Genomic DNA, 12207 nt, shown 5'->3' with positions numbered 1-12207 from the left:
AGTTCAAGTGTCTTCCAGAGGGCCCAATTCAAATAGAATAAATCATAAAATGTTCTAGCTGGAAGGGGGCTTAGAAAGGGTCAGTTTGTCTAGAGAGAGCAACCTAAGAGCCTGTGGCCAGCTCACTCCTCATTCATTCATTCACAAGTGTTTATTGAGAGAAGTGGGACTGTTTGAACTAGCTGTTCCCAGGCACTGCTGGGGCAGGGGTGAGGGGAGAGGAGGAAGCTGGGTGTTGGAGTTATTAACTCCATGTGTGGGACAGCACCTTACTTCAGTGGAGCCCCACAGTGTCCAGAGGGCTGCCTGGTGAAGGGTAACTGCCCTGTGGAGCCCAGCAGAGTGGAGGGGGTAGGCAGTTTCCTGAGAGCCTGTTTCAGCAGGCAGTCTGTGAATGTGCATTGGGTGGAATGAGTGAATTCTAGGTCCTGGGCTTCACTCCCCTGCCCTTCTTTCCCACATGTAAAGGGGCCTGATGGGTGCAGTGAGATGAACTATGCAAATGGTGTTGTCCGTTCCCTTTTTCAGGCTTAATTTGAATTGGTTGTTTAAGGCAGCAATCTCCGGCGTTAACCTATGCCGCCATCTTCGGTTCTCCTTGTATTGTTTTTTTAAGTCTCTGTCATTTATTTCTTCTCTGATCTTTACTATTCCTTCCTTCTATTTACTCTGGGTTTTTCTTGTTGTTCTCTTTCTAATTCTGTAAGTTTTATGGTTAGTTTATTAGAAGATTTTCTTATTTTTTGAAGTATGCCTGTAATGCTATGAACTTCTCTCTCAGGACTGCTTTCACTGTGTCCCATAGATTTGTTGTGTGTTCATTTTAATTTGTTTCCAGGAGGTTGTTGAGTACTTTCTTGATCTCCTTGGTAAACCATTCATTGTTTAATAACACACTATTTAGGTTAAATGTTTTTTAATGTTTCTGAATGTTTTTATTATAGTTGATTTCTAATTTCATGCCATTGTGATCTGAGAAGATGCTTGATATGATTTTAATCTTCTTGAACTTGCAGAGACTTAGTTTATGTTTTAACGTGTGGTCTATCTTTGAAAATGTACCATGTGCACTTGAGAAGAATGTATATTCTGTAGCTTTGAAATTTCTGAAAATGTCAATTAATTTCATCTGATCTAGTGTATCATTTAGTATCGCTGTTTTCTTGTTGATTTTTTTTGTCTAGAAGATCTATTTAGTGATGTCAGTGGGGTGTTGAAGTCCCCCACTATGACTGTATTGCTGTCAATCTCTCCTTTAAAATCCTCTGGAAGTTTTTTATATATTTAGATGCTCTTATATCGAGTACACATATGTTTACCAGAGTTACATCCTCTTGTTGTGTTGATCCCTTTAGTATTATCAAGTGGCCTTCATTGTCTGTTGTTATTGCCTTCTTTTTGAAGTCTGTTTTGTCAGATATGAGTATTTTACCCCAGATTTTATTCATTTTTCATTTGCCTGAAAAATTTTTTTCCATCCCTTCACTTTCATTCCATGTGAGTCTTTTGTTCTGAGGTGACTCTCTTGTAGATGGTATATATATATGGGTCATGTTTTCTTATCCATTGAGCTACTCTATGCCTTTTGCTTGGAGCATTTTGAGAAGTGCTAATTTGGTGAGAATAAATTCTTTATTTTTTTTTATTTTTTATTTTTTTACTGTGAAGTTCTTTATTTCACCTTTGATTTTGAATGATAACCTTGCTGGACAGCATAGTCTTGGGTTCAGTCCCTTGGTTTTCTTTACTTTGTATACTTTATGACACTCTCTTCTGGCCTGAAGTACTTCTATTGAGAAATCAGTTAATCATCTAAAGGGAATTCCCTTGTAGGCAACTTTCTGTCTCTCTTTTACAGCATTTACGATTCTGTTTTTAATGTTGCCATTTTAATTATTATATGCCTAGGTGTGAGTCTTTTGGGGTTCATCTTGGCTGGGACTCTGTGTTTCCTGAATGTGAGTGACATTTCCCTTCACCAGGTTAGGGAAATTTTCTGCCATTATTTCTCCAAACAGGTATTCTATTCCTTGCTTGGATTCTTTTCCTTCTGGTACCCTTATGATGTGAATGTTGTTACATTTCATGTGGTCCCAAAGCTTCCTTAAACTCTCTTCCTGCTTTTTATTTTATTTTTTTTCCATTTGCTGCTCTGAATGGTTTTTTTTTTACTACCTTGTCTTCTAATTCACTGATTTGGTCCTCAGCTTCTTCTAACCTACTGTTAAATCCTTCCAGGTTGTCCTTTATTTCAGCTATGTCATTTCTCATTTCCAATAGATTCTTATTTATTCTTTCAACCTCTCTTTTCATGTTGATGTAGCTCTCATTGTCTCTTATTGTTCTCATTAGCTTCTTATAATTCTCGTTAAGTTGCTTGTAATTATCCCTGAATTGTTTGACTACCCTTATTACCATTACTCTGAATTCTTTATCTGACAAAGTGCTTGCCTCTATTTCATTTAGTTCCTTTTCTGGTGATTACTCCTTTTCTTTCATTTGGGTATTGCTTCTTCGTTTCCCTATTTTTACTGTTCTTTGTATTTGTTTCTATGTATTAGATCAAACTAATATGCTTCCCAGACTTTGTGGGGTGGTCTTATGTGGAAGGTGTTTTGTGGGACACAGTGGTGTAGTTTAGATCTCCTGAACTGGGTGCTCTAGGAAAGTCTCTAGCTTGAGTTAGTTGGGTCCTCCTGTTGTAGTGTGTCTTGAATGTTATTGTCTCATTTGTGGATGGAATTTCCTCTCAGACTGGCTGACTATGTGGCTCATCCCCAACCACTTCAAGCAAGCTTTGTGTAGGTGCTATCAGAACAGAAAAAAAAAATACAACACAACAAAATGCAAAATAAAAGAAACAAAACTAAAACATACACAACAATATCAACCGCCAGAGAATAGAGAATTAGGAAAGATAAATGAAAGCAAGAATGATAGAAGAATATGAGGAGGAAAATAACAAAACAAACCAACCAAAAAACCCCACACAAACAAAAAACAAAACAAAAAATGCGGGGTTGGGGGGGGATAGGGAAGTAAAAGGAATATATAGGTGCAGAGCTAAAATAAAGAAATTAAGAATAAATAATTAGGGGAATAGGGAAGGAAAATGGTTTAAAATAAAGGAAGAAAAGAAAAGTAAGAAAGATTTATTGAAAAGGAAAATAGAGGAGAAAGCAGATAGACCCAAAATAAGCAAAGTAGAAAAGATGAGATATGAGGGTAAAAGGAAAAGAGAGAAATAAAGAAAAAAGATTGTGTAGGAAAAAGGAAGATGAAAATTAGATACATGAATGAAACAAGAGAGACTAGAGCAATAACAAATCAATAAAGCAGATAGATAAAGAAGATGAGGGAAAAGGGGGAAAAGAAAGGAAAGAGAAGAAATTAAAAAAAGAAAAAGAAAAAATAGAATAAAAAAGGAGGAAAAAAAGGTGAAGTGGCATTCATTTCAGCCAAGTTTAGTGCCCCCATTGGAGCTTCGTTTGGATCCTACTCTTCTGATGACTGTGGCTGACTATTTTGTCTGCCAATTCTGGTCTTTCCCTGAGATATTTTAGGTGCTAACCCCTATCAGAAACTGTCCTCCTTTGGCTTTCAGCAACCTGCTAGAAGCTCCAAGTGAGCCACAGTTTGTGTCTGTCTCCACAGGACTTGGCTGCAAGCAGGAGGGCACAATCTGCCTTCTAAAACTGGTTTGTTAGCATGTGGAGCCCAGGGCTGGGTCAGCAAACTTCCTCTGGTTCCCTGGGTTCCACCTCTGTCTGCCTTTGCCTGCTAGCCAGCTGTCAATCTTAATCACTCAAAAGTCTGTCTCTGAAAGGGCTTTAGGCGGGGAAGGTGCTGCTCAGATTTCAGGGAATGTGGTTAGTGTGTTTCCCTGTCCCAGAGCTACTCCTCTGCAAATGGCCCAAAATATTCCTGTACCCTCGGCTGGGCAGAGATCCTTGTATGCAATCCAGTGGGATTGACTGCAAACCTGGACTTTCTATCAGCTCTCCCATGAGGGGAAAATACCAGACTAGACTCGTGCCCAGGATAGTGGGACAGACAAGCCTTCCCCCATCCAGTCAATGAGGGCTCCTGAAACTGTTCAAACCCATAGGCTTGGACTCCGCTTTTGTTTCCTCTGAAAAGGTCAGAATTCAGGGTGTGGTATTCAGGTTTCTTGAGAGTGGAGCAGGCTATATTACCTAGGGCAGGGTTTTTTTTTTCTTTACCTGCCCTGTGGCTGCTGGAAGTGGCTAGCTCCTCTCAGGAAAAATGGCCCTTTCAGTTTGGACACTTATGAACGACTGAAGGCAGGATTCCTGGCATTTCCAGATCTCCCTGCATTGCTCCCCACCCTAGCCACTCTTTAGGCACCTCAAATCCATGCCTCCCTCCCTGCACCAAAGCCTCAGGTGAGTAGTTGCAAATAAAAACTCCTGTGCTCTGGGTTTAGAAAAAACACAAAACTGTGGTTTTCTCTCCCACTGGCTCTGGTTTGCTGGCTCCAGACTCTGCTGCTGCTGACAGCAGCCCTGCCGCCTTTCACAGCTGGATGTTATGTGGGCCGTGGGTCTGGGCTCTGGTGCTCCAAGCCTGGGCTCTGGGCCTCTATCTTTTGAGGGCACAGAGCCTCCCATAGCCCAGCACTCCCTCCTCCCTCGGCCCTCCAGCCTGCTGCCCCTGAGAGCTGGGGCAGCTCCTCACGACCTCGCCTTCCTACCGGTCTCCAGGTGTTTTCTGTCCTTCCTCCTCCTCAACTGGACTTCGTTGGTAATTCCAGGTGAATGTTCTCCAATTTAATTGTGTTTCTACTTTGGCCCTGGGATGAGGTGCATTACAGATCTGCCTATTTGGTCACCATTTTCCCCTCTCACTCTGTTGTTGTTGTTTTTTTGTGTGTGTGTTTTGGTTTTGTGGATTGTTGTGCTCAGGCATGAATGGACTGTTAGGAATGATCCTGTTTAAATTATGGTTTCTATACATTTAATGAGCCTCACAGCAACGTTGAGTTCTCCCTTGGTTGCCTTGAACTAAAACCTTAGTTCCCTGTTCTGAGTCACTGGGCAGTCCACAGGCTCAACTCCATGACTCTCCTAAAAGAAACAATTAGGTGTATTGAGCATGTCCACAAACATTAGAAATTCTTTTGCTATTTTAAACTTTCTCTTACTTTCAGATGACTTTTGAAATTAAATTTAACTATCTGTAGAAAAGACAGAAAATACAATATTTTTAAAAAGATATTATTTTCAAGAGGGACCCACATAATAATTTCCATTAGCACCGAAGAAGGGGACTCAATCTGATATGACGTAGCTTTTCAATGAGTTCCTCCAGATCAGGGTGAGGCAGGTCCCCAATTGCACACTCCAAAAGCAAAATGACAACTTCAAAATGGTAGGAGTAGGTACATATGGAAAAATAAAACTTCCCATAAATGCTCATTAAGGATTCCCAGGAGGAATGAGGAATCATAAAGTAACTAGCTACCCAAATAAAAAGGAAGTTTGTATTTGACCCAGACCCCCTGATGTTACACTTCAATGGGCACAGAGAACATCTGCTGGACTCATCCCAAATGTCTCAACTTTAGCACTGCAATGATTTATTTTCAGGAAAAAATAATATCCTAAATCAAAATGCTGTTTTCATGAGGTCGTTCAGAAAACATTAAGGAGGTAGTGGGCAGGATTGATTCTCTCCTGAGGAGAACAGACCACTGAGAGTTCCAGGTGCAGGCACAGGCTGCCCATGGACGAGGCACCAAATCAGGGATGGTTGTCAGTCCTGGGAGCTGCCCCGTGGATAAAAGCACAGGCAGGCTGGAAAGAAGTAGATCCAGAGCTTTGCCTACTTCTTAATTTTTCCAAGGACAATTCTTTAAGCTACACTGTCTTCTTCTGTATATAACCCTTTGGTATACTTTCAAAAAAAACCAATCAAAGTTGATCATCCACATTAAAATGAACAGATAAACAAGCTGTTAACTTTAAGACATTTCTCATTTTACTAAGCAAAGGAATTCATAAAATTGTGGTCTTCCCCACTCAGTAACTATAGAGGAAGCACTGTTGGGGCTGTAGGGTGAGGAGGAATGTTGCCCTAAAATAATGGGACCTCTGCCTAATTATGAACAGGACCACAAGCAGGAGAAGTGAAGACCCACAGACATGGGGACCATTCATCAGTTGCTTTGGCAGGGTGACTATTATGCTGAAGGGGCAAGAAAACCCCTAAATAGAGTTAGAAAGCCCTGCTCCCTTCTCTACCCTTCTTTGATGCTTTTAATTTGAAGAGAGCAATTGCTCCAGATTCCACATCCTATTAGTATGCAGTTTCAATAAGGCAGGTCATGGAATCGCCCTTCCCTAGACATTTTAAAGAAAAAGACAGACAAATATTTGCCTGGAACTCCTAGGAAACCTTTAAAGATCCCTTCCAGCCATATGATGCTATAACTCAAGTATTTAATAATGCTGGGGTGTGTAACATCTACACTTACTGACAGACTACAGGAAGCGTGAGTCCCCTAGGCCTTGGAGCAGTTGACACAAGAAAGTAAATGGGCAGGTGTGCGGGACTGGTCCCCAAGGTCACACACAGGTCTAGTGTTCTCGGACCCTGGATGCTCCAACCTGAGGCAGGTCACCTGAAAGAGCCCCAGTGTTCCCACCTGTAAAATCAGAATTCCTTCTACCTACTTTGAGCAATTATCTTGAGGATTTGAAATCAACAAAGGAACAAGAGTGATTTCCTGCACTTTTCAGAGCCATGAGGATTTTGTAATTCCTCTCTGGGTTGGAGAACCATGATGATCTGGAAAGGAATCTGAGAGGTGATCTAGTGCAGAGCCCTCCTTCGGGGAGATGAAGCCCCAAAGCTGCAGAGGACCAGCCTGCAGCCCTGGGGGGACTGGAAGCTCTTGCCTGTTTTATATGCAGCCCCTGGTTTCATTGCTTGTGTTCATGGAATTATGGTTAACACGTTCTTCAAAAGACTAAACAAGGGATAAACAGAAGGGAGGCCTCACTAACCCGCAAACAATTGGCATTTAATAAAAACATACTGCAATCAGGAGATAGGAGGAAATGCTGTTTTCATTGTCCTGACTAGATTTTCTGTATAATCAAGGAGGCCAAATGGGGTCAGGTGGTTGGCTGACCTTTCACTTTTTGTCCATCATTAAGGAGCAGACATGTTTTCTATCCTCTGGCCACCTGTACAGTAACTACAGTGTATCAGGGGCTGCTACATGGGATGTTCCATCCAGAGAGGAATGGGATGAACTTGGCCTAAGTGCAGGAGGCTGTTTGCTACTTGCTGTGGGGTAGTTATGGCCCAAACCCAGCTTTCAGCAATGCCCTTCCCAGCAGTGGTCCCAGGCAGTGCCCTGGTCACAGCCACAGAGAAAATGGCAGCTGCAAATCATTGCTTTTCCCTGATCTCAAATGCCTGAGAGAATGTTCCAGCACCTCTGAAAGAGGGGAGATGCCACCATGGGAATTGTAGAGAAGATGTTATGAACACAGCCATTCTGTGGCAGAGGGCGGCAGAAGGAAAAGCATGTGCAGCAGATGCGTGAGTTGAAGGTAGATTATTAATAGGACCAGAGACCTAACAGTCAGGGATGATATCTTGCCTGAATGACAGAAAGCTTGGCCAACCCACAGCTGGCCAAAAGAAAACTGACTGGCAGGTCAGGGCCTCCAAACTGTACAAGATTAATACTACAAAGTTCAAACACACTGGTGGTTTCACCTAGATGGCAACCTCCAAGGGGCTGGCAGTGTTTAGGGCTGGACTGACAGGCTCAAGCATCCAACAGGCCTTCATGCCCAGCTGACATCTCTGTCCACAGGAAAGGACAGCTGGTCAACCGTGCCTCTGACCTGTGCAATGGCATAATCCGAGTTGTTGGTCGCCTGCATGCCTTCATTCCCACTGATTCCCACACCCACATGGGCTGTCTGGATCATCCCGACATCATTGGCACCGTCTCCGATGGCGAGGGTGATGGCCTTTACCCGCTTCTTAACCACGTCTACTATCTCAGACTTCTGCAGAGGAGACACTCTGTAAGAGAAGAAAGAGAAATTATGACTGTATTGATCTTTCCAGAGGAAACAGCTGTAATCTACATTTAGCTGCATTAAAAGGGCAGTCATCGGACAATTTCCAAATTCAATACATACGTTTTATGTTCGTGTGCAAAAGAGCTTTCAGAAAACAGTAGCTTGTGGCTTTCAAGTATTTGCCAACTTCACAGATGAAACACACAACAAAAAACTAACGTAAAACACAGCCCATCTGTAATCACCCTGTTCAGTGGGAGCCCCGTGTGCAAACACCCCAGGGGCACATGTGCCTTCCCGAAAGATACAGGCAGTGACGCTGGTTACAGAGGCTTTGGGAAATGTCTTCCCAGCAAATCAGAAAACTAGCACAGACTCCATTTTTGGTTTGGTGAACATCATTCACAACCTAGGGCTGGCAAAAGAATTTTCCATAAAATCTGCTTTCACAGAAGAGAAAGTAAGTTGGCAGAGCTTGAGAAGTGCAGAAAGAGGACGCAAGGAAGAAGAAAGAAGAAAGACTTCTCCAACTCCACCCCAGAGACAGAGGCAGCATTTGAAGGGCAGCCAAGGCAGAGGATTTCAGAAGGGGACTTCTCAGGGGTAGATGGTCTACTGAGGCTGAACTGCAGCAGCAGAGCCCAAAGGGGGACAGAGCAGCCTCTGCCTAAGAGGGGCTGTGTCCACAAGGAATCAGGCAGGTGGGCTTTTGTTCATAAGCCCTCAAGTCCTCAGGGAAGGAAAACTAATATAAATTTACGGTGTCTAAAGCACAGCAACATTGATTATATGAAGTGTTTGTTCCTAGCATAAGATCAGACAACGAGGACCTCAGGACTGACTTATTTTTATTTTAAATTCTGAATTGGTAAGCTGATTTCCCACACACACACATGAGTAAAAGACCTGTCTGGGTTTCCCAAAAGTACCAGCTGTGGCCACATACGGACTGGACTTGAAAACCAGAATAGACACTCACAGACCTTCCCAGTAGAACTGTGAGTTCTCATATGGCCAACCCACAAAAATGCTTGTTTCCAGAAGAAAACTTAAATTTTACCAACTCTGGAAAGAAATGTGTTTGGTGAGACAGCAAGCTGAATTTAAAGCACAGGTATTTTGAAGCCATTGCTCAATTACAAAGAAATAAAAATTAGCAAGTTAGAAAAAGGGCGTTAGAAGCCACGTTGTATGACCTAATACCTCTTTTGTGATTTTCACAGGGACTTTCAATAATAGGACTTCACAGCCTCCTGGGGTAGTTGCAACCACGAAAAATTATTATTACTTTTTTGTTGTTGATAAGCATTAATAAGTACTAATTCTACCCTCTGGGCCAGAGTGGAACAAACATAACATTTTTTTTTCAAATATTAGGGAGGTTGAAATATAAAGATACCTATCACATATTTCCTCCCACAGTTCAGTTTCTGCTGGGTAACCAATCTCAGGTCCTTTCACCCTATTTAATAGGCATGCTTCAGAACTTAAAAAAATAGCTCCCAACTGTGAGCTTCTAGAGAGCTGAGAGCAGAACAGAGCAGTCACCAGCTCCCTGGTAGCAAATGCTAGATTGACCTTAATGTAGCTTAAAGTGAAATGAAAGCTTTACTATTGTTATCATTGAGCTTCCTGTCAACTAAACTTAAACAATTTAAACACACAGGGATATAAGCTGTATGTATTCCCTCCAAGTTTGAGCAACTGCCACTTGGAGCCAACATCTGGTCTTCACATACCTCTTTTTCATTAAATTTCTGATTGGCAGGATGGCAGGCACATCTCACAATTAGAATTTGCTATGCAAATGTGATTTCTCATTTTATTTTTGAACTCAATAGAAGCAGAGATCAAATATAGTATAGAGAAAATGACCTAAGATCCAAAGTGGAAGAACTGTGCATGACCTTTTCCTGTGTCCCATATGAACTATGTCATCAGGGAAAACCATTTTTATCAGTCCTTGTCTTTTCATCAATGAAATGGAGAAAATGAGAACCATCCACTTCATGAGATGGTTGTGGTGTATTTATGTGAAAGCATTCTGCTTCCTAACAAGTGCAAAGCAAATGTTATGTCCTACCCCATGTGTAAAACCTCAGTTGTTTGTGTTGGGGCGGGGGGGGAACACATCTGAGAAGTGCATGCCATCTGGCTCATGGTTACCAAACTGTGTGTGTAGGTGTCCTAGGGTACTATAGGGGGAAATTATACATTTTCAAGGTAAATACAGTAACATCTCTCAGGTAGTGGTAGAAAATACAGCTCTAAGTAGCCCATAGTCTCGACATTAGATTATGCTACATTGCTCTGCATGATATAGCTTTGTGAAGCTGAGTTTTCATGATTGCTATGATAAAGAGCAAATACACTGTGAAAAAAATCAATGTACAACAGGAAATGAGGGAGGCAGCATCCACTTTTACTCCAAGATTTGAGCAGTTGTACAGTGCTCAGCAGGTGCACCCTACCACATGATTGGTAATTGATTATGATTGTTTGAGAATAAAAGAAAAAGAAGTATTATTCTTTCATTTATGTGCATTATTGTTTCGAATGTCTGCTAAATTTTTAGGACACAAATACTCCTTGAATTGTTTGATCTTGCCTGCTTAATAGATAGATACTGTTCAGTTTTACTTTTGGCCTAGGGGCTTTGCAAAGTAATTATTGAGACATTGAGGTACCATTAATCCAGAGAATCTGGGAACCTCTGCATTAACACTTGTCTCCATGGTTACATTAATCATGCATCAAGTACAGTTATTCACCTACTGAAGTGGAGCTTCACCCAAAGGTGCCATCACTTAGTTTTCAACTCTTCTTCTGCATTCATGAAGATATCACAAGAGACCATGGAACAGACCCGTTAACAGCACTGGGAGGCCTGAGTCTGTGACTCGTTGAGATTTCATATGCCCCCCAAGTAATCAAGCAAGTTGGCCTCTTAATCAGCAAACCTGATAGAGTGGTCTGGAAAGAAAGGGAACCTGGGCAGGAAGCTCAGCCACATGGACACTGTGTTGTGGGAGGGTCAAAGGGTTGTGGTGGTGGAAGAGGGAAGGTGCTAAATAAATTCAAGGTTTTCTTTGAAGTTAAAGTTATTGCTTTTATGTTAGTAGGTTTTCCAATAAGCCAACCAACACAAGATAAATAGCAAGTCAAATATACTCACTATATTTTCCACTTTGGAATTTGGAGCTCAAGAAAGTTGAGACAAGTCATTACTCTGATTACTTAAAGTAAAATCTTTGAGAGTCCAACAGCTGCTTTCCCCCAAAAAGCAAAAAAAAAGGAAAAAACCTGACTGGGTATATAAACTAAGTCATATCCCCATGTTTTAGAAGCATGAGATTCTCATCAAGGATTTATTATGCCCGTAACTGCAATGCCTTGAGAAAACATAATTCTAGCACACACTAGGGGTTCATAACAGATGTCAAACAGCTAATTTCTACAGAACTGGATAGGCACCATTACGCTTCAGCCACACATACTATTTTAGTATGCCAAGTTACCACAAAGCACAAACTAGTTCTTCTAAAATCTCAGTTTGTGACATGGAATCACATGCCACAATTAATACGTATTCCCAGCATATAATACGTCCAACACATAAAATAAGGATTCCCATCCACATCTGGTATAGGACACGTCTATACCATATTTTGGTGAGTTACATATAGAAATATAAATTCAAAGATCTTCAATACCTAGAGAGGTATTCTACCCACTTTTCTTTTGGCTAACACATTAGATTCTAAAATAAAAAATAAGTTTTCCTTTTGAGACTTTCAAACAAAAATTCAGTATTCTGGAGTATCTCATTTATGGAATGTGTATTGCTGAAATTTTAAAACTCATTTTCTAAAGGTATTTCAAACATAACACTGAAAGATAACCATTGGCAGCTGCCTTTATAAGATTAATGATCATGCATTAATTTATCTGACCTACAAAAGCCCTGGTCTCAGAGTGAGTTTTTAAATTCTGATCTTGCAATATCATTTGAACAAATTTAAGTCCTTTCTCTTCTCAGAGCTCAGCTGCCCCATTTGTCAAAGAGGGTCTGAGCCTCCAGTATTGATAGATGTAAACTGAGCTCACCTGAGCCAGGGGAATTGAAGGAACTCCACTCAGG

At 41.4% G+C, this 12207-nt stretch overlaps 1 protein-coding gene across 1 annotated transcript in view; it reads right to left on the bottom strand.

Annotated features, from left to right (window-relative positions):
- The window catches only part of ATP8A2 (ATPase, aminophospholipid transporter, class I, type 8A, member 2), a 588754-nt gene that overhangs the window by 240160 nt on the left and 336387 nt on the right, over positions 1–12207 (bottom strand). Inside the window, 1 exon segment of the mRNA XM_006753689.2 lies at positions 7884–8067. Within this exon segment, the coding sequence (XP_006753752.2) occupies positions 7884–8067 (184 nt within the window).

The sequence above is a fragment of the Myotis davidii genome, unplaced genomic scaffold, assembly GCF_000327345.1.
Source record: "Myotis davidii unplaced genomic scaffold, ASM32734v1 scaffold1031, whole genome shotgun sequence".
NCBI classification, from domain to species: Eukaryota; Metazoa; Chordata; class Mammalia; order Chiroptera; family Vespertilionidae; genus Myotis; species Myotis davidii.
This window is presented reverse-complemented; position numbering and strand designations above follow the sequence as displayed.